This window comes from Pleurodeles waltl, chromosome 6 (genome assembly GCF_031143425.1).
Source record: "Pleurodeles waltl isolate 20211129_DDA chromosome 6, aPleWal1.hap1.20221129, whole genome shotgun sequence".
Lineage (NCBI taxonomy): Eukaryota > Metazoa > Chordata > Amphibia > Caudata > Salamandridae > Pleurodeles > Pleurodeles waltl.
Window position 1 is genome coordinate 1404860930 of NC_090445.1, and position 23957 is coordinate 1404884886.

Sequence of the window (23957 nt, forward strand, 5' to 3'; positions counted from 1 at the left end):
CATAGAGACTACCCTTCCTTATGTTTATATACTTCCAGCAGATGCACATAAACCTAAACACCTGGTCAACCGTACTAATTTTTATTCTAAAACCAGCCTGATATTTGGTTAATATTTTAGTCTCTTCAATCCAATCTAAAAGCCTATTTAAAATGTGTCTGGCATATATCTTTTGAAAAATGTCTATTAAACTTATTGGGCGGTAATTACTTGGATCATAGCGATCACCTTTTTTAAAAATTGTTATGATTTCTGCCCCTTTCCATGAATCGGGGATCGGTGTGCCTGCCACAATGGAATTACTCAGGTAATTTATATAAGGGCCCCACACATCCACATCATATTTTAGTAGATTGCCGGGAATTTTATCAGGGCCTGGGGCTTTGCCCATTTTCACACCTAATAAAGCCTTATTAGTTTCTTCTAAACTAAAAGTTAATGGAGCAATACTCATTTCTAAGTTTGTCTCATAGTCCCCGAAGGGCAAACTCTCCTTTTTGTTAGCATAGAGCTTAGTGAAGTGATCACACCAAGTATTTTCATCTAGAAAAATATCCTTTGTTGATCTACCCTGCTTATTTCCCTTAGCGATTAAATTCCAGAACATGCTCTGATCCCGTAACTTAGCTGCATTCAAGAGATCCTCCCAAAAACTTTCATCCCATGCTTTTTTAGCTTGGGCCATAGTGTTTTTGTAGGCTAGTCTACCGCTTTTTATATCCAAACAATTCCCGGATTTTACTGCCTGGATCAATCTTGATTTTGCTATTCGAAAATCTTTATTATACCATGGGTTCGCTGTCTCAAGTTGGTTCCTTATCCTATTACCATCTTTTTTATAGATTTTACTCAATAGTGGAGTTAGTGCATCTACCAGCTTAAGATGTAAATCAAGAACACCTTGTGTTCCCACTAATGCTGACTGTAAGTCTCCTACCGTTTCAGAAAATACATTGTAAATATTTATCAGCGTCTTTTCTGTTCCCAAGATATATGGCCATCTTAGAGCACGCCTGTTATTGGTTACCTCTAGCTCCGCGATCGTGGTACTTAACAGGGTCTCTTCTTCGGATCTAATAATAAATGATTGAGAGTCTAGCCATAGTTGGAGGGGGAAATGATCACTCTCCGTCCTGTGGTCTATCTTGAAATCGATTATTTGGTCCCATATATTCCGGGTAGCCATTACAAAATCTATATGTGACCTGGAATTTCCCTTATAATAGGTTGGAGCTGCTGGTCTGTCAGATCGGAATCGACCATTACAAGCCCTTAGATCATGTACCACAGTCAACTGTAAAATCTGTAAGGCGGCTTTTGTGCTTTTAGCTGAATTTGCAGATTCTAAGGGCAGGATATCATTAGCAGCATCTTGTTCATCAAGTAATTCTTCCAACCCCAAGACAGGCTCATATTTACAGTTAAAATCCCCACCAACTAACACCTTTACATTATCTCCTAATGAATCTAAGAAGGAATCCAGGAGTTCCACCACCTCTGATTCCTTGTTAGATGGGGACGGTCTGTTATATACATTTATTAAATGTATAGTTTCTTTCCCTCTTGTATCAATTTTAAGGCCTAGTAGGTCCGGAGAGGGGATGGATAACTGGGTGACGTCTATTTCTAGAGTCACTTTAACCCAGATAACCAGTCCCCCTGAGGCTCTACCTCTAGTTGATGGAATAGCAAAAGAGCAGTATGTTTTATACCCCAACCTATGGGGGGTTTCTACCATCCAAGTTTCCTGTAGGAATATGATATCGTAATTCTCAATATAGGAACACCAAACCACATCCTCAAGGATCCTGGCTAAGCCAGCTATATTCCAAGATATCAATCTAATATTTGTTTTCTCTTTTACACAGGGTGAATCTAATACTATAGGTAAGTTGTCTTTTTCTGTAACATCCTCTAGTTCAACTAAAGGATTTAGCTCTTTGTCTTGATTATAGTCTTTGCTATCGTCATTACCCTCCCTAGTCACTGTGAGGCACTTATCAGGTACGCCCAAACTGATTACCTCACTCAAAATAGAATAAAGGGATTTAACGCTGTTTACCAATTTAACTGTCCATGAATTTCTGGGGCTCGAAGGTACTATAAGTTTCGGTTCTAAATATTCTATACTCTGTTTTTGTTCCCACGTCTGGGAGTATACTAACATTTCTGTGATAAATTCCCCTGCTCGTGGGAGTCAATCGTTTTCATCCAAAGTACTCAGTACCGAAAATCTATTTTCAATTGGAATATAAAAATTTGTGTTTCTTCTATTAGTCAAGAGTCTGTGTTTTTTAGAAAATTCTGATGTACTGGCTAAATGTCTATAAAAATAACCCAGAGGGTGCACACCCACGTCAGACTCCTCTACACCCAAAGAAGCTGCTCTGAGAAGAACAGTCGCAACATGTTGAGGGTGCCTAAAATTAACAATTACACAATCCCCCTTACATTTTTTCCTCGCGTTTCCGATCCATGGTACCCGTCTAGTAGACAGTATATGATCGGATAAATGTGGGGGGAAACCACAATTTTTGTTTAACCAAGCAACTGATTTCCGTTTGAGAGAATCATGTGATTCCTCACGGGAATTCATTGCTGTTGGGTCTAAGGGAGGAACATTCGAAAGGACTATGACATATGGTTCACAATCAGGTGGAAGATTAATATGATTTGGTCTGTTCACGGGAGTAGTGTACCTCGCAATATTAGATGCAGCTGCTTTCATATGAGAGGTACTATCCACCATACATGGTGGCTCCCTAGGTTCTGGTAAACATGACCTCTGTGCTACAACCAATTGTGCAGAGTTACCGAATTGGACGGGTAGCTCAGACTGTTTCATAGTCTGTTCCTTACACATCTTATCTAAAAGACCACCCAACCTAGATACCTCCGTAGATAACAATTCAATTTTTTCCATAAGAGGTTTAGTCATATGGTCTAGTTTTTCCTCAAATAGCTTAGCGATGTGACCCAAGAGATCACAATTCATATCATCCTTATCAGTTGTAATCTCATTATTAGCTACATTACTTCTATGACCATATTCTATCGTTGGTTTAAGATGTATGTTCCCCGCTTAATTTGCGTTTTTCTGCATTTTCTAACAGCTCTCTTAGGAGGAGAGAGAGACACAATACAGACTCACTCGGGGGCTCCAATGGGTCTTGAATTGGTGGTTCTAAAACTAAGGGTAAAATGGCTGAGTTTTCCAAAGGGAAAGCTTCAATATTAAGGGGATCCACCATGATAGAACCACTACCATCGTCTACAGAAGAAAAAATTTCTAAGGTGGACTCCTTCCCTAAGGATTTCCTTCTATCAGTGTTTATCTTGCTCACCATTTTAACCAAGTAATTATCCAGGGTGGAAATATTTTTAGCCATTCTACACCACCCTCACGTATATAACAACCACTACTAGTATTGATAAAATACTCAATGGACTGTCTAATTTTTTAGCCCTGCTCTACACAGAGCTTTTATATCGTAACAAAGTATAGGGCACCTACATATATCAGCAATAACACAGAACAACAAGTGTATATGACCCAGAAGACACAATAACTCAATTAAATGGAGCCCAAGTATACAACTTACTAAAGCGTTATCGGATTAAATAGAAGCAATTAACAGTTTAGCGAAATGGCCCAACCCGACCCCTTCCGGCCCCCTAATGGCCACACAACGGCCCGTCTTTTGCCCGGGCTTAGCCCGGCGTGGTCCCGCTCAGCCAGAGACAAAAGACAAGATCAGTTTAATAGCGCCTTCGGGAGCGCAAAATGCGTTGGCTCCGCTTCCGGGGTGCAAGGGGACCTGGGTAATGTAGACCCGTCCTGTCCCGTCAAACGTTCCCCCCACACAGCGGTCGCGATGTCAAGCGACGGCGGGGGGGAGACGTGGAGGCCGACAGAAGGAACAGCAGCCCCGAGGACCACAGGGGCACACAAGTATGCAACACGATGCGGGCGTAGGTAAATTCGCTGTAATCTCTAACTTGGCCTTGTGACGTAAATGACCAACCAAGACGTTTCCAGTACCGCTGCTTCCGTTGCTTACAAAAAGGAGAGGCGTGAAAGGAGACTTGGGGTTTTAGGTAACCAAAATGAGGATGGAGACAGTTCCAAAGACAGTTCAAAGACAAAGACAGTTCCAAATGAGTAAGAACGACAGGCTGATAGTCTGTAGTTTCAGCCAGACTGCGCCTTTGGCAGACGTGGTAATCGCTCCAGTCGCTCCAGTCAGAGTAGAGAGGCGCGTCGGAGTCTGGAGAGCTGCACTCAGCGGCCCAAAGGAGCACAGCTCACACCTCTCGCCACTGCAGAGCCCGGCGCACCGGGAGGACAGACCCTACCCGTGCCTTATCCCCAGAGGCGGACGATCTCCTCTCGAAGGGGCATCCAGGAGGAGCCAGCGGCACCTGCCCTCTGGAGCCCACGGATTGCTACTGGGCGTTTGTGTTGCTTTTTGTGGTTCGGTGGAAGGCGACAGCTGGGCGCCGCGCATCGGACAGAACCAGGAAGAAAACCCTGTGTGCTCGCGGGAGGCTGCTGGTGCTGTGCGCTTAGCACACGGTCCCTGAGCAGGCGCCCACCCCCTCCTGCACCCGGAAACTTGGCACCAACCAGCGTGAAAGCGGCGGGGATCGCCCCTGCGCCTGGAGTACACGCACCAGCACCTGGAGTCCCTGTTGTTGCTGCAGCGCCCCTCTGGAAAGATGCCTCCGGTTCGGGCCCCTCTGCTTATGGCCGGGCTGCTGCTGCTGCTCCTGTGGGCGGGCCCCGGGCGAGCTCTGGTCTGCCTGCCCTGCGACGAGTCCAAGTGCGAGGAGGAGACCCGCAGCGTGCTGCTGGGGCTGTGTATACTTTTGTGGATGCCTGACGGGGTGAATGGAGACATTGTTGGCTTTAAACGTATGTCACCAGATGAAAATTACTTTGTGAATCTATAATACAGACCACAAATTCAATGATCGCTAGCTTTTCAGGTATTATGGCATTTTAATTGACTTATTGTTTGAACCATGAAAGGCGGAGTCCGCCCTGGTGTCATTTAAACTTTTAAGCCAGAGGGCTTTATCCATTCAACTCTCTTACTATCTATTTTATTGATCTAGGATAGAGCATAGATAAGACTTTATAGCCAATATACCCGCTAGCAACAGGTATGTTTAAATGTACTGAATAGACATAGAAGTATTATTCTAACCTTTATTCACTTGTATGTGAAAATGAAAACCGTGGTTTTGTCAAAATAACTAATTAGAACAATTTCAAGTACATGTATACCTATAACCCATCCAGCAAGTCTGTTTTTTAAGGCTTGAAGAGCAGATCGACAGCCTGACACACTCTGGGATAGATGACTCTATCATGCAAACACGTTCTTGTTTCCGTCATTTGGATTTGTCAGTGATACTGGCCATGTGGCATAAAGTGATCTGTGCTGGCTGTATCTGAATTTGTCGGGATCAAATTAGGCAGTCCTTGATGTGGGAATCAAATTGCATAAAATAATGTATATTTAATCTTACGTAAGGTGAATTTTCAATAATTATCAATTTGCACAACAAAGGGAAAATATCAATATCGATATTTACTGAAAACAAATTAAAATACGTCTACCACAAATCTGTTCACATCATACAGACAATACTAGTGAAAAATGAAAACACGACCAATACAAGCTAGCTGTACAACCTCCAAAGGCTGAAACTGGCATCCTATTTCACATGTGACTACTGAGGCAGCCAATGGATACTCTTAAACATGGTAATTTTGGTTAAGGCTCAGAAAATCAGCAACGTAAATAACTGATAGTGGTTTTCAGAATGTGCTCACAGGAAATGCTTTCTCAACATTACCAGTGCACCCATCGTTAGGGCTACCTGTAGATTATCATGAACTTTTATCTATGCAAGAATATCAGATGCACGAATCCTCACGGAGGTAGATCGTTTGCTTTATTGCCTTTCTCCTCAATTAGAATATGGCCTGTTTCAATATCCTTGCGTGAGAGACTGTTTAAGTACCATGTGAAACATCGATGGACATGGTTCACCTGAAAACGGCTTTAAAATGATGGACCACGTTTCTCCCCTGTATAAACCCACGTGATTAACAGGGACAGCCCACAACATATATTTGAAATGCAATCACACCATATACAGCTAAATGGCTACTGACTTCTGCAAACCAGCTTCTGCTACATGACATTTCATAGATGCTTTGATGATCAAATCTGTCGAACTAGGTTTCACCTTATCTCCGATCATGCTGTACTATTATGTGTTTGGGGAAAGTCTGACAAACTAAATATTGGAGTAATTAACACCCCTGCCTCTGTTCCTTCTGCACAGGATAACACCATACCTATAAACAGTAAGGTTTATTTTATGTAAGAAATCACGTAAAATTAAAAACAAAGTCATAGCCTTATCCGAATTTCGCCATTTCTTTTGGGTGCGTGGACTCTATTCCACAAATTCTATTCTGTGCACACCATTCCACACATAGACACCGCTAAATAAATAAGTCACCTGTTTGCCTAATCATGAAACTTTGGTTACTAAATTTAAGATTTTTTTTGACAAAAGTGTACATTGCTAGTGAGCTTGCACTTGTGATGGATTGGTTCTTGAGATCCACCTGCAAATGTAATCCTTAACGCAGCTTGCAGTGCTGCCTTCACTGGATGTAATGCTTCGGCATGCCTATAGTCATTTTTTTACCTTAGGTGGAGGTGCTCCATTAATCCTGTTTTTATAAAAGTGATTTCAATAGACTGTGGCAGTTGTTGCACACCAATTTAGTGACAATGCAAGTGATTAATAAGACTGTATTACATCTAGCGTGGAATTCACTCAAAATGCTGAGATCTACATAGCATTGCACCAGTAAGAGTAACTCTTTAGCACACATCACTGTCTGAATTGTTTCATGGCGCTTAAATAGTGAGTTCTGCACATAGTACTCTCCCCACAACGCTATATTACCCCCACCCAATTAATAGGTTGGTTTGATAAATGTAAAATGTAATGCTAATGTTTTTTATTTTATAGCTATCGGTTATCACCAGAGCACAGATATCCCACTCAGTATGAAGACTGCTTTAAGGCTACAGTGCATTTTCTGAAGACGGCAGAGGACTATGGAGTGGATCCTTCCCGTGTTGTTATTAGTGGTGACAGTGCTGGGGGAACCCTTGCTGCTGCAATTTGTCAGGGGCTTGTCAACAGAAAAGATCTCCCACAGCCATGTGCACAGGTCCTCATCTACCCACTGGTCCAGGTGGCAGACTTTAATCTCCCATCCTACCAGCAGAACCGCTCAGTCCCCATCTTGTACCGGGAACGTGCTGCGTTCTATGTTCTGCACTATCTCAATGGGGATATTTCTCTGATTGATGAAATTTTAGAAGGTGAGCATGTTCCGGAAGACAAAAAACTAAAGTTTCAGAAATGGCTGAGTTCTGATAATATCCCTGATGAGTTTAAAGTAAGAGGTTATAAGCCCCATACAGTCAGTTCAGAAGCAGAAAATGTATTTGACCGGGTCAAGGATGCATTTGAAATGGCATCTTCCCCACTTCTTTCTGAAGATATCATCATCTGCAGTCTACCGAAGGCTTACATTTTGACATGTGAATATGATGTGCTAAGAGATGATGGACTGTTGTACAAGAAGAGACTGGAGAACAATGGAGTACCTGTGACCTGGTACCACATGAGAGATGGCTTTCATGGAGAGATCAGCTTTTTTGATGGAAGCTTGCTTGCATTCCCATCTGCGAAACTAGCAGTAGATGATATTGTGAATTTCATTAAAAGTGCATGAAAATGTATTTATACTCACCCTGCAAAGACCCCTTTTAGAAAACTATGTAAAAGGTATTTTTTTTTAAACAAAACAAAAATACTATTTAAGCAGAAAAGATTCAGTCTTCATCATGTTCACATCTAGACCTCAGTTTGTCTCTCTTATATGCCTATGATAATTCACAGAATTTTCAAGAAGAGATATTAGATGCTTTTTGTATACATGAACTTCTACTGTGTTTTATTCTCGTTCATTGTGAAAATAGCATTCGGAAATCTTAAATCTGTTGTCAAGTAAGACATGTTTAGCCAGCATTAGTAACATCTCAACATTTGGTTACACCTTTATGTTCCTAGGCACAAGCAGACATGTTGGATTCTTTGTTTTATGGTTTTTCTATAGTGTAGAGTGATGACAAAAAACTTTTTGGAAAATATGTAGTCAAAATATGGAGAACTGGGTTTGCGGTGAGACAGTAATCATGATGGGATTCTAATAGGTCAAGTAAGTTAATAGGACCAATGCCCAGTTGACCTGCTGCATCAATGCTTCCTGCCTGACCCCTCTTTTGATTTTGGGATTATGTTTGTCCTTGCAAGAGATTATACAATCCTTTATTGGCATGCTAGATCTATGTTGTGTGTGCCACCCACTATGTCGCAGCACATCTTTCCTAAACAATAAAGTGGCTGGTGCACATTTTCGTATGTGGAAACTCTGAAACTTGGTTGGAGCCGTATCCAGGCTTCTGGCAATCCCCTCCCCTTTTCCCTACTTTAACATCATCTCCTACGCGGACGACACTCAGCTGATCCTCTCTCACACAAAAGACCCCCCAACCGCCAAGACCAACCTCCACACCGGACTTCATGCTATCGCCAACTGGATGGAGGCAAGCCACCTCAAACTGAACTTGGAGAAGACCGAGATCATCATCTTCGGCTCCAACAAATCAGCATGAGACGACTTCTGGTGGCCTGCCACTCTGGGAGCCACCCCAACGCCCTCCACCCACGCACGCAGCCTCTGCTTCATACTGGACTCATCGCTCACTTTGACACAGCAAGCCAACGCCATCTCATCCTCATGTTTCAACACCCTTCGCATGCTCCGCAATACCTTCAGTTGGATCCCCATTGAAACCAGAAGAACGATCACCCACGCCCTCGTCAGCAGCAGTCTGGACTACGGCAACGCATTCAACGCGGGAACAACAGCCAAGCTCCAGAGAAATCTTCAGCGCATCCAGAACGCCTCTGCACGACTCATCCTCAACCTCCCTCGCCACGAACAGATCTCAGCCCACCTCAGAGACCTCCACTGGCTCCCCGTCAACAAAAGGATCATCTTCAAACTCCAAACCCACTCTCACAAAGCTCTCCACGACGCCGGACGTACCTACCTCAATGAGCGTCTCAACTTTTACACCCCGACACATCAGTTCCGCTTCGCCAACCTCGCCCTCGCCACCGTCCCCCGCATCCACTGTACCACAGCCAGCGGCAGATCGTTCTCCTACCTGGCCGTAAAGACCTGGAACTTCCTCCCCATCAACCTACGTCTGGCCCAGGACCTCCTGACCTTCAGGAAGCGCCCCAAGACCTGGCTCTTCGAGCAGTAGCACCCCCCTCCAGCGCCTTGAGACCCTACCGGGTGAGTAGCGCGCTTAACAAATTACTGATTGATTGATCGATTGATTGAACCCCATACAGGGTGTTTGGAGGTTGTAAAATGACTGATTCTGACTTTTTGTCTCTATAACAGCAGAAGGGCAAGTTTCCTGGAACAACAGCAAAAACTGTGCAAGCAGGGTAAATATCAGCAGGAGACTCAATACTTGGGGTCATATTTATGAAAAAGTGGCGCAGCACAGCGCAGCTGGTCACCTTGTTTTCCTGGGCTGCCTCATTGAGAAAAGGCAGGAATGCACCACATTTAAGTCAATACAGTGCATTGCCGTCCTTTCCCCTGTGCTGATGCATAATAGGCTGCCTAGTGCCAACGCAAGCACCCTTGCACAGTAGTGCAAGGGTGCCTCAGTTGCATGCAGCATTGTTTTTGTGCAGGAAGAGGCACCTTCCTACAAAAAAGAATCCTGACAGGTTGTTTCCTCTTTCTATGTGTGCTGCAGAATACAGCACACATAGAAAGAGGAAATAACTAGGAGTAATAAAGATATTTCTCCTCATTATGCCTCTCCTAAGGAGGTGTATCTTATTGGTATATTCCCAGTTTGACTTGTTCTTGTAAATTTGGGAATGCGTCAAAATCCACAGATGTTTTAGGAGAACACCCATGGAAACGCCTCCCCGGTGCAGCGTAATGCAACACAGTGATTTCTGCTCCATTACATTACTTGAGGTGTATGGAGCCATGAAGGGTCACACAAGAAGGCATGGCGTGGCTTCGTAAATGTAATTTTTCATTTGCTTTGCTTGAGGCACTCATAAATGTGCCCCTTGGCGCGCAAACAAGGTAGTTGATTCTTCACCCATACTGGGATTCAGTTTGTGTACAGCGCTCTTATTCTCTGTACCAGGACCTAGTTCTTAGTAACTAATTAAAAAGTAACAGAAGGTCATGATGGTGGTTTTCGACCTATTCAAAGATTTTTTTAAAAATAATGACACTTGAAACACAGCACATGAAATAAATGTCTCCCTCTAGATCAGTATCTTTCTCATATTAATCCCTTTAGGTACATAATATTATGCAGAAACAAAAAACAGATTGAAACATTTTACCTGTATAAGTATTTGCGGATGTGGGATGAGGATTTTAACCATATTACTATGCCATTTGCTATTCCACGCCAAAAGGATTGAGGACTGTCTCATCTAGGTCCTACTGGAGACCTATAGGAATACGTTGAATGATACATGTTACTTCAACCTTTTCCCCACCTGTTTGGGAGTCTCCATGTACTTTCTAGGTGCCTCCTGTTGGTTCATAATGAATCCTTACTCTTAATCACCATCATCTTCAACCTTATTAGGCATAGCACTAATGTCTGTGCTCCAGCTACAGTCCAGTGTTCCTGCGCTGCATTGTCATTGTACCTGTGCTTGTATCAGGAAAAGAAAAACGGATAAACTGCAAAGTACCACATTCCCATAGCACCTTCATTGTAATTTATTCTGTCACCTTTGGCATCATGTGTGATGCCTTGAGCAGCACAGTGGTAGGTATTTTGCTTGCTTGCTTTGCTTAGGAACTGGTAAGTTACACTCATTTTTAGGTTTTTCATAATAATCATAATGACCTTCGAATGATGTTGCTTTTTAGGGAAAAATGAGTTTTTTAATGAAAAGCTATGCTTTTCTTTTAAATAAAGAACCATCATTTTTCCTATAGAATGGTTTGAGTTAATCTTTCTTTTCTGATGATATATTTTGTGACCTGGTACAGTAAGAACCTATTGCGCATCATGCTCTCACACTTGAGAACCCGCTGTACACATTCTTTGATTATGGACAGTTGCCGCTGGACAGATAGCATCGCCCGCAGCCACAGACAGTGCCAAAACATGTACCCAGAAAACCTCTGTCATGCACAGTGAACTCTTGGTGCAGAGTGTGTCTTTTGTTATGCCACATGCCCAGCCCATGTGCAGAAGAGCCACTGCTCCTGAGCTTTGGGCTCAGCCGATTGTCTTTTGTCGCACTCTCTTCTCAGCTGTATGGGCCAGGAGACCACTGGCCACGGCCATTGGTCTTGCACAACATGCTGTAAACATATGGTATGGCCATGCTCTGAACCCAGTCCCTGTGGCACAGAATCCGTACAGCCTTCAATTGTATGCCATGTGACACTTCTAACCATACCCTGTGCCCAGCCTCATGTACGAAAGGCACATTGCACAGGGCCTGTAATTGGTCCACACTCTGTTCTCGACTCCTGTACCCTTCAAACGCTATAGGCCTTTCTTTGGTGTAAATAGTGGTTGGGTGTAGAGCAAGACCTCTGGCCACTTCATGAGCTCTACCCTTAGAACACACAGGCACATGGCATTTGGCCTTGTGCAGTGGAATTTGGCCTAGATCCAGCTGTGCATGGTCGTGCACAGGAAGCTGGCTTGGGGCCCCTGTTGTACGTAATTTGAATGCCTAACGAATTTACTGATCCTGTTGTAGAAGGCCTTGCATGGGTGCTGAGTCCAGTGTGCCCAGTTCATATGGCTGTTGACCTTTTTTGGGCAAGGCAACTGGACTACTGCAACAAATTATAGCCAAGTGCTCTTGAACAAAAAACATAGGCCCATATTTATAAGCTTTTGGCACAAGGTAGCGCAGCAAATCACTGTGCTGCGCTGCCCTGCTTCAAAAGGAAAGGGCAGGAAGATGACGTATCTATGAAATACTAATCTCTGGCATATGGCGCAATTCCTGTCCTTTCCCACTACGCTGGCTTTGTTTCGGCAGCTTAGCACCAATGCAGGCACCCTTTCAGCATGATGCAAGGGTGTCAGCACTGTAGGCAGGAATATTTTTGTGCAGGAACGATCACCTTCCTGCACAAAAACAATCCTGTGAGGCTTTTTCCTCTTTCCATGTATGCTGCAAATAGTGATATTTCTACTTGTTGCGTCCCCCCCCCCCCCCCAGGGTATTGTGATGTTTTGGCACATCCTCAGATTTACAAGGTCTTGTAAATCTGGGGATGCAACAAAATACATGAGTGTTGCTTGGGAACACCCACTGCAATGCCCACGAACATCTCCTTTGCGCAAAGTAAGGCAACACATCGATTTCTGCTGCCTTGCCTTACTCCAAATCTGTGAGGCCATGCAAAGCCACTCAAAGTGGGTTTGAATGGCCTCATAGATATGATATCAACAGTTGCACTGTTGTTGCCTCACAAAAAGTGACGCAACGGCAGTGCAAGTGGCTGGTAAATATCCACATGGTTTTTGGTTGTTTTTGTTCTCAGTACGAGTGCATTATTTTAGTTTTTGGTTCTCAAACTCTGAATGCTCGTTTAAGTTTATTTGGATTAAGTGCAATTTTCTGTCTTTTTGCTATGTTCTCTCATACCCACTGGAGTTTGGATGTACACCACTTACCCCTACTTTACCCCTTCTAACTGCTGGCATTGTCTAATGGTGGTGTTTGTAAATTCTTCAGTCGATAAATGCCAATCCGATTCCATTTTTTAAGTATGTTGAGAAAACTTACCCCGGCCAGTCACATATGTTTTTCAATTAATTATTTGTCCTTAAACAGAACAGCTCTAAAAACAACTTTGAAAACATACAGAAGCTAGACTTTTTAAAACTCACTGATACTTTTTAAATACAAATAATGAAAATAATTTCTAAACAGGTTACAAATCAACTTCGTCAACAATTTCTGCATCAGCAAAGAGCAAAATTCATAAGGGACTTTAAATGCAGAAGGGTATTTTTTTGACAGCACAAAAAACTATGCCCTCTGTTGACTGGGCTGCACAAAGTTTAAATTCAAGAGTCTGAGATGGGCACACTAAGGCCCTGATTTATACTTTTTCATGCAAAACTGCGCTAACACAGTTTTGCGTGAAAAAGTATACAGCCGGCTAGCGCCATCCAAAGACAACAGCCGGGCGTCATATCTATGGTGTGACAGTACCTGGTGGTAACGTCCGGATAGCGTCATTAAAAAGGATACTAGCTGGGTGGGGGAGGCATAGGAGGAACAGGAGGTTGTCCTCTAACCAGACTAGTGTCATCCTTTGATGCACAACCTCCATGGACATGACTCTGTCTTTGTAAAAACAGGAGTCATGCCCACCACCCCAATGGCCATGCCCAGAGGACTTATGTCCCCTGAGCATGGCCATTGGGCCCAGTGCCATGTAGAGGCGCCCAAGTTAGGTCCCCAATGGCATTTTGTAAAAAATATATATATACTTATCTGTACTGACCTTACTCACCAGGTGATTGGGTCCTCCCATCCTCTGGCGTCCCTCTGGTGTGGGTGGGGGTGTCCCTGGAGCTAGGAAAGGGCACCTGTGAGCCCAATCCATGGTCTGTGACCATGGAAATAGGCCCACAGGTCCCCTAACGCCGGCCCTGATGTTAAATAATGGCGCTAAACAAGCTAAGCGCCATTATTTAAGGCCCTCTTACCCCCGTGCTTGATTTTAGATATGGGTCTAAGACCATATTGTCATTTTTTGCCCAGGAATACCTACCTTGAATCTCACTGATGCAAGGTAGTTTCTCACAAGCAAAAAATGACTTTAACTCCAAACCTTTGGTGCTAGACTGGTCTAGTGCCAAAGTATAACTTTGGAGTTAGGCTTGCGCCGCATTTGCGTTAAAAACAATTACACAAATTCGGCGCAAATAGGGTATAAATATGCCTCTAAGGCCCATATTTATGGATGGTTAGCTTTGCACCATTTATTTTGGTGCTAAAACAGCGCTAACCTAACTCCATATTTATATTTTGACGCTAGACCCATCTAGCGTCAAAATATTCGAGTTAGCGCCATGTTTAGGATGCGCCAAACCACCTTGCAATCTCTGAGGTGTAAAGTAGGTGTTCCCGTCCTAAACACGACGTTAACCCCCTAGATCCATATTTACCTCCTGACACAAAAATGACGCTAACTAAGGAAGCATACTCAAAAAATGGCACTGAGTCCGATTAGCTTCAAATTTTAATGCCTGGTCAAATGAGGCTCACACCCACCACTCAACGAAAACACATAAAAGGAGCATTGGAAACATCCAGGACAACATGAAAGTGGTACTGCTCCAGCTTGACACATGCCGCAGACGCCTGCAAAGACAGCAGATCCTGCCACCACCACCGCAGCCACAAAGGCAGCGCAGAAGGAGGGAGAGGATCTTCAGAGAGCGCACAACCATCCTTGGAATGAGGGAACAAGATGTGGTCCAGATGTACAGATTCAACCGGGAGTCCACATCATGGCAAGGGTGCAAACTCCCCATAACATTCCATCCATGACAAAACTCCTCCCTGTCCTCGATATGATGGTGTCTGGATCATTCCAGATAACGGTGCACAAGTGGCTGGTGTCTCCCAGTCATCCTTCTCGGTCTTTCTACAAAATGTCCTGGACGCAATCCTACGCCTCACACCCCACCACCTCTGCTTCCCAAACACCCAGCATCTGCAGCAGGAGACCAAGCAAGGTTATTATCAAATTGCTGGGTTTCCAAATGTGGCGGGTACAATAGACTGTAGCCATGTGCAACTAGTGCCACCTGCAGCAACATAACACCTATACAGGAACCACAAGCACACATATTCTATTAATGTGCAGGCCATCATGGACCACCGTGGGCTCTTCACCAACATCCTTGCGAAATACCCCAGCAGCGTCCAGATTGCATACATCTTTCGCCATTGCTCCATCAACCAGCGGTACCAGGATGGTCAGTATGGCAATGTGCTACTGATAGGTAAGCCACCATACCAATTATACCACACAATACACCAACCATCTAGGACAAACACAAGACTAAATACACATGAGCAGGGCCACAGAGATGTACAGGCAAGAACATATATGCAACATTCCACACTACACTGCATACTTTGCATGTCACAAACACATACACCCAAATGTACATAACACAGCTACACCCTGACTGGCACAATACATGTGGACAGGTGCAGCCAAGTCCCCTTTGCATACAGAAGCAGCTAACAAACCACTACCAGTGTCCACAGGTTGACAACTAAATACAGACCACACACACATTACACCAAACAAAGAAGCGTACAGGCATGTCAATGGCATAGGCTATGGTCATTTTGAAGAAGTCACACAAAGGCACATTCCCTCGTAAACCATGGTGTGCAAGTCTCTAGCAGAACCTAAATCAAATGCCACCCAAGTGGTGCCATAGCCAAATATATATCAGCTACATATACCTGACATACCTGTAGCGTGCACATACACCTGTCTCCTGCATTGTGTCGTACATATACAAATACAAAATTACCTGCCATTAAAGACCATGGGGCTGAATCATGAGAAGTGGGGCTGCACCTACTCCAATGTCATCTCACGTGCGCCCCTAGTGCCCACTAACAACACCATGTCTATTGCAAATACCATAAACGGTCCACCATGGTGCTGAGTCTGTGAAGAAACACTAATAATTATGGATGTCATAGTAGGACACGGTAGGAGTATAGAGGACATACCTGACCTTACATACACCGTACTAAGGGACCCAAGTGAAAAATAGCTGTTCCCCCTCACAAAGCCTGCACTGTGCATTTGTATAAAGTGTCTGTCAGAAATCATGTATTGAAAGCTAGGAGATACTACTTCACCAAATCACATTATCCAACTAATGTGTGATACACACTCTCCTAACTTGATGGCTGGCACAACCATCATCTGCCACAGATGGTCAGATAGTGTCACACTGCATGCAAAGTGCCACATGGTAACATGGATGGTACAGTCTGGCTTGTAGGGCAACTATGGTGTTTCAACATCTGAGACCATTGTAGTGCTAGGAGGTGGTAGGTTCCATCTAACCATAGAACACTGCTTCAAATATGGACTACACAACACATTTACCTAATCATAACCATCATTTTGGGACCAACATAAAAATTCCCGGGCCCTTGAGACACTACCCAAGATTGTCAAGTCCATCAACACAGTCCAATGAAACCATTTCACAAGAACAGGAACATACACTATTACCACAAACAAGTCTGTGTCACCACTCCAACTAGAAGTACAACTGCCATGGTATGTTCCTTACCACTACCAACACTTACCAACACATTGTCTCTCTATCTTTTGCAGCTGATCAAGGGTACGCCATACAGCTGTGGGTGATGACCCTATTTGCCAATCCCACAACTATGGAAGAGTGGGCCTACAATGAGGGACACAAGAACACTCGCAATGTGGTGGAGAGGACATTTGGGCTCCTGAAATCCAGGTTCAGGTGCATGGCCCTGACAGGAGGAAGCCTCTTGTATGCGCCACCCCTTGTTTGCAAGATAATTCTGGCATTTGCGATCCTGCACAACATTTGTGTCAGAACAAATATCCCCTGGGATAAACAGGTTGATGTCCCTAATGAGGAGGAGAATGAGGATGAAGCAGATAATGTTGAGGGGGAACAAGAGAACACTGCTGCAGGAGTTTGTGCAGACTCCACATTGTTGAGAACCTCTACACATAGTCATTATACTATAAACATCACATTGTAAATAGCACAAATCACTTCGCACCTGATTCTCCTTGGTCTACTCATTCTCTACTACATACATCATTGGAATGTGACTCAAACCTCAGTGAGCAGGTAAGTAACACAAATGTAACAAGTATGGTAGCAACATCATTCGGGATGTAAGAGGGTCTCCTGCCACCATCTCACATATCAGTGACATGCAATTTACGGCCATGTGACTCCTGAAGGTCTAGATCCATGCACCACTACATGTATCACCACAACGACACCATGCATAACAGGATGTATGCAAGGGGCACACTTAAGATAGGGGCTGTCAACAAATGGATATCAAGTTTTTTAGGAAAAGAACACTATCACAACTCATGGTGAAAGTAGGTTTGCCTGCATGGTACATGTGTGATAAGGGTGGAACATCATTGCTAACTGTGGTCCTTAAGTAAATGTCCAGGGATTGTAACCAATGTCCGATGCTGAGCCTGTACAGTGTATCCATGGGATTGTGTCCTGGCACTGCCATGGGGCACAACCCTGGCTCATGATGGACTGTACCTCACGTATGGCACACACACTTTGGCTGTGGAGTGCGCTATGGGTTGCTTGACTAAATAATCAGCTATGGGTGTAGAATCACTATCCAAACACATGACCCATAGTCACGATTCATGGATTCATTGGGACAGTGAACCACCAAATCTTTAACGGGGTCGAATGTCAGAAGAGTGTCTAATATTCACTTTGTACATGAGGTGCACATTTGTCACATTAATCTGCTGTCTTGACACATGCCTAGAGCAAATCCAGGCAAACATTTGAAGACTGATGTACGGGTGTATGTCCTAGGTAACAATGGGTTTGCCAGTATCAACAATTCTTGACTTGTCAGCATGAATACATAGTATGCTGTGTATAACTACATCACACAGCACAAAGCAATACACACCACTCATTGTCACTAACAGAACAAGTGCACAATATTAACAGTAACAAATTGCCCCGTACATGTTGTGGCCTCCAACATTGCAATCAGGTATGGGATTTGCTACTATGTTCAGCATTGTTGAAAAATGTCTGAGACACACCACCAAACTGAGTGGGAGTAGACCTAGCCATATATGTAGCAATTGGCAAATGAACTGTGTAGGACTGAGATGATTTTATACCTCAAAATCATTCAGTCATGGTAAGAATTACCTAGGTTGTGGCATGCTGGAATAAATGCCTATCCATGTTCAGTGGAGGTTGTGGATGGGCAGCTTCGAGACACCCACAGATACTTGCAAATACAACACAGGAGGTGAAATGGAGACAACACAAGTGCTGTGGCAGGAGTAATGTCATGTGTATGTGTGGAACTCATGACATCTCACGAATACTGTCAATGGAACCGTAACTATCAAGTAGCAAGTAGAAGATGTCTACATTACACAAGTCACATGTTGCATCCTGTCCATGTATGACCAGACAATGTTGCTGTAGAAGATGTGTACAAAGTGCAAGTAGCTACATGCCTTACCAGTAGTGCAGGAATACATAGAGAAGGGACATACATAGACCAACACTGATTGCACAAAACATCAATGTTTACATTGCAACATTTCACATATGTACAGTGAGGGTGGGCAGGTCAGTACATAACCCAGTAATTTTGGGAAGTAGCATACTATGGTATTTGCCCATCGCATGACAGGAGGTTGTGATAGATAACACCATCTGTACCCTGGCATGTTTCCAATATTGAAGTCACAACAGATATACAAGCCCAACAAGCTGCCCAAGGAAACAACTAAGGACATAAAATAGTGTCACATGTCCCACATGTGCAAGCACCGAGCTCAGTACATAAGAGGGGAAAGCTGACATTAAGTACCGGAGAGGAAAATGTGATATCCTGGTCTGTATGACCATATTTGTGCATGTCTCTGTCTGCTGGGGAGTGTGCATAGTTCTGCTGAGTAGCAATCATGAAGAGGCTAGGTCCCTGCTCAATAAACCCACACATCACAGCTCTTGGTACATTAACATATTACATTGTCTGGGGTCTGATGCATGTGCATAGGGGGCTGAGTAAACTGGAGGTCCATTAACTTGCCCCTTCAAATGCAACCATGGGATTGTGTTGCCATACAAACTCACTCACTTGTGATGATGAGTAGGCTCCCATCTATGCCAGACTGCAACACTGTTATACGCTGGTACGCCATTGTTTGTGACAGTCATAACAAACATCATGTGGACAAATGTGAGTGCCTAGTTGAAGGCGTGCACACTTATGTCACATATCTCGGCACACGTACCACTGTAATGGCTCAGGCATGGTAATGTGTATGGGTTCTGAGCAAAAGGCAACCTAGCACAATTGTAATGTCATAGGTATCACAAGATCGGTGACTGTAAGAAATGACCTGTGTTCCGACATACGGAAACATAGGCTGCACTGTTGTGACAAAACATGCATTTGTCAAATGCCAACATGTGTCCATGCAGGAAGATAGTAATTTGAGGTTTCACATCCATGAACACACCTCTGTCGTCATACGTTACAGAAATTACAAAACACGTCTATACACGCACACGGTATTAGACCTGGCATCCTTGGAGTGGTCTCCTCTGTCTTTTTTTACCCCTGCTTCCCATGTTTCGACTGTGTGCTGGACTCTGTTTTTGATGTTTTTGGTACTCTGGGCACTTTACCACTGCTGACCAGCGCTAAAGTGTAAGTGCTCCTATGTAAAATTGTATTGATTATTGGCTTTTTCATGATTGGCGTATTTAATTTACTAGTAAGTCCCTAGTAAAGTGCACTAAAGGTGACCTGGGCCTGTAAATCAAATGCTAGTAGTGGGCCTGCACCACTGGTTAGTAGCCCTGTATACATGGCTCAGACCTGTTACTGCAGTGTCTGTGTGTGCAGTTTTAAACTGCCAATTTGACTTGGCATGTGTACCCCCCTTTACAGGCCTAAACATTCCATTTTTATACACCAGGTCACTATAAGTCACTCCTATAGTATGCCCTCTCAGCTCAGAGGGCAGGGTGCAGGTACCTGTGCGTGAGGGCACCCCTGCACTAGCAGAGGTGCCCCCACAAACTCTAGATCAATTTTCCTGGACTTTGTGAGTGCAGGGATGTAATTTTACACGTGTACTGGACATAGGTCGCTATCCCGAACCTGGGCATGTTTGGTATCAAACATCTTGGAATCATACCCCAATACTGTTGCTAGTATTGGTTGCATGATTCCATGCACTCTGGGGGCTCCTTAGAGGACTTATAGGGTTTTCTGGGCAGCCAAGCTGCTGCCACCCCTCATACATGTTTCTGTCCTCCTGCTGCTTGATCTGATCAAGCCCAGGAAGGCAGAACAAAGGATTTCCTTTGTTAGAGGGAGGTAACACTCTCTCCTTTGGAAATAGGTGTGACTGGCTTGGGCGGGGTAGCCTCCCCAAGCCACTGGCTTGCTTTGAACGGCACATTTGGTGCCCTCTGTGAATAAACTAGCCCACACTGGTTCAGGGACCCCCAGTCTCTGTTCCGGCATGAAACTGGACAATGGAAAGGGGAGTGACTACTACCCTGTCCATCACCATCCCAGTGGTGGTGCCCAGAGCTCCTCCAGGTGGTCCCTGGGTTCTGCCTCCTTGTTTCCAAGGTTGGCAGGGAACTCTGAGAGCACCCGAGTGGCCAGGCAGGTGACTTCAGAGCCCCCTGATAGGTGCTTACCTGGTTAGCTGACCAATCCCCCTTTCAGGTCTATTTAGGGTATCTCTTGGGTGGGTCCTCAGATTCAGCTTGTAAGATTCCATCACGGCTCCTCTTCAACCTCTGCTTCGACTTCTGGCCAGTAGTACCGCGACTGGATCCTCCAGGAACCGACAAACGCTGTTACAACAAAGAACACTCTTCTGCAACTTTGTTTCCACGTCTCCTGCCAGCTTTGCAAAATTTCCCCAGCTGTGCATCCTAAGAAGGCTGCAACTCTTCAGGCTGCAAAAGAAGAAGAAGGAATCTCCCTTGAAGTGAAGGATTCACTCCTGTGCAACCACAGGCACCTACAACAAGTGACGACCAGCTGTGTGGATCCCCTCTCCTCCTGAGCTGCGTGGATCCTGCATCATGGGTGGGGGTCTGGAGAAGTCGTCTTGGTCCTCTCTGCCGGCTGTCCAACTTTGGTGGAGGTAAGCCTTTGCATTCCTACGCAGGACAGCACCCCCTTGCACCTTGTTTCCTGTAGCTGCCAAGGCTTGTTTGCATCTCCTCCAAAGGATCTTCAGGCAACATGTAGCTCCAGCCCCCTACACTCCATCCTGCAAAGCACAGCCCCCTTCATAGTTCTCCTGCGGCGTGGGATCCTCTTTTGTAGTGCTGCATGGGCTTCTTCTGCGACTCCTGTGTCCCCATCCTGTGGGACTCCTCTGGGTACTGCCTCTGCTCCTGTGGACTCCCTGTGACTCCCTCTCCTGGGTTGAGTCCTCCTGGGTCTTGCTGGTCCCTGGCAGCACCACTTTTCCACTAACCGCAAATTTGCCTTTGCCAAGACTTGTTGGTGGAATTCCTGCACAGACACCCATCTGCAATCTTCCTTTCAGCATGGGACTTCATCTGCACCCATCAGTAACTCTTCTCCTGCTCCAGGGCTGCAGTTTTGACCTGTTCTTCATCACCGTCGACCAACTTCTGAAATCACAGCTGGGTGGGTAGTAGCTCCTACTCCTCCTGGACTCCACTGTGACTCTTGGACTTGGTCCCCTCTCTCCACAAGCCTTCTTTCTTCAGGAATCCACTGCTGGTTTTCTTGCAGTCTTGTCTGGGTGTCTTCTTTTTCTTCTTTTCCTCCTTTTGGATGGTTTAGGGAAAATCCAGTGTTTTACTCCTGCGTTCCTGGTTGCTGGGGGGTACAGTTTACTTACCTCTGTGGTTTTCTGGTACTCCCAGCACCCCTCTACACATTTTACTTACCTAGGTGGGGGTACTTTGGCCCTGATTTATACTTTTTGACGCAAACCTGCGTTACTGCAGGTTTGCATCAAAAAGTTTAACGCCGGCTAGCACCATTCCTCGATGCCAGCCGGGCGTCATATTTAAGGAATGACCATAGCCAGCTGTAAGGCCCGGTTAGCGTCAAAATAAATTACGCTAACCGGGTGGGGGAGGTGTAGGGGAAACAGGAGGTTGTACATCAAAGATCGAAGAATGGCGCCAGTCAGGTTAGAGTCAGAAAAATGACTCTAACTTGACTAGTGTCATTTTTTGACGCACAACCCCCATGGACATGACTCCTGTTTTAGTAAAGACAGGAATCATGCCCCCCCTTCCCAATGGCCATGCCCAAGGGACTTATGTCCCCTAGACATGGCCATTGATCACAGTGCCATGTAGGGGGGGCCAAGTTAGGCCCCCCCATGGCACTTTAAAAAAAAAATCTTACCTGGACTTACCTGGGATGGGTCCCCCCATCCTTAGGTGTCCTCCAGGTGTGGGTAGGAGTGGGTGGGTTTGTCCCTGGGGGCAGGGAAGGGCACCTGTGGGCTGCTTCCATGGTCTCCAACCATGGAAATTAGCCCACAGGTCCCCTAATGCCTGCCCTGACCCAGGCGTTAAATAGAGCCTCTAAGCAAGCTTAGCGCCATTATTTAAGGCCATCCTCCTCCTGTGTGTGATTTTTGCAGGGGAGGATCAATAAGGCGCTAAGGCCTTGGAGTAATTTTTTGCCGGGAACGCCTACCTTGCATCTTATTGACACAAGGTAAGTTTTCAGAGTATAAAAATTATGTTAATGCCAATATTTTGACACTAGACGGGTCTAGCATCAAAATATAATTATGGAGTTAAGTTTGCGCTGGATTTGCATAATAAAAATGAAGCAAATCCGGCGCAAACAGAGTATAAATATGCCCCTCTGTTTACATTCAATTTTTGGAGTATATGGTTTGCCCCCCCCAGCGTCACTATTGGTTATTGCTATTTGCACTGTTTTCTAACCTTTTCTATGTCTGTTTCTGATTACTAATATATATATTTAGTGTATTACTTACCTCCTAAGGGTGGGTTACCTGATTAGTATTTTTTGAGGTGATTTGTTCCAAAAATAAAGTACCTTTATTTTTGTACAACTGTGTTTTCTTTCATGTGTGTAAATGCTGTGTGACTAAGGTGGTATTGCATGAGCTTTGCATGTCTCCTAGACAAGCCTTGGCTTCTCATCCACAGCTACCTCAAGAGAGCCTGGCTTCTAGACACTGCCTACACTTCACTAATAAGGGATACCTGGACCTGGTATAAGGTGTAACTACCATAGGTACCCACCACACCCCAGGCCAGCTTCCTACAATGGTGTGGTTGATGTTCCTGTTATGCCTTGGGGGAGGGTCTCCAGGGCACGTAGCAGTGTATCATCCATGGGTCTGACTCCTGAAGAGTTATAGGACAGACCGGCAGAGAGGGCTCAACAGTTGGAGTTAGAGAAGTTTAGGATGCAAAGGGAGATGGAAGAGAGGAGACTGGCCATTGAGGAGAAGAATATACTGCTGGCTCATGAGCTTAGTTTGAGGGAATTAGATCAGAGGAGCCAGTCTAGTAGAGACAGTGGTAGCAGTACCTCAGTGCAGCCTGATAGGAGGGTAAACATCCCAAAGGACTTAGTGAAGGGTTAGAAGAGGGAGAATGATATATGTTGTTTAAGGGGTATGAGTCTGCTCTCCTCATGAATCCTGTCCCTGAAAAACATTGGAGGGAGGGTCTGTGGAAACACTTTGAGGTAGAGGGGGGGGGGACACTCTGACATCCCTAGGGGATCCTCAGGGGCTCTCTTACTCTATCATGAAGGACGCCCTACTCATAATGTATGGTCTTACCCCTGAGTAATATAAGGACAGGTTTAGTTCCTACAAAAAGAAGGAATCCCAAACATGGTTGGAATGTGTTGACTTTTTTTGCAGGTCTCTATATGGTTGGGCGAAGGGC

The 23957-nt window shown here is 44.7% G+C and overlaps 1 protein-coding gene across 1 annotated transcript in view; it reads left to right on the forward strand.

The window, feature by feature from the left end:
- The window catches only part of LOC138300893 (arylacetamide deacetylase-like 4), a 66928-nt gene extending 58886 nt beyond the window's left edge, over positions 1-8042 (forward strand). Inside the window, exon 4 of the mRNA XM_069240753.1 lies at positions 7063-8042. Coding sequence (XP_069096854.1) covers positions 7063-7837 — 775 coding nt within the window. The 3' untranslated portion in view covers positions 7838-8042. The remainder of the gene's footprint in view (positions 1-7062) is intronic.
- Positions 8043-23957: the final 15915 nt, after the last annotated feature.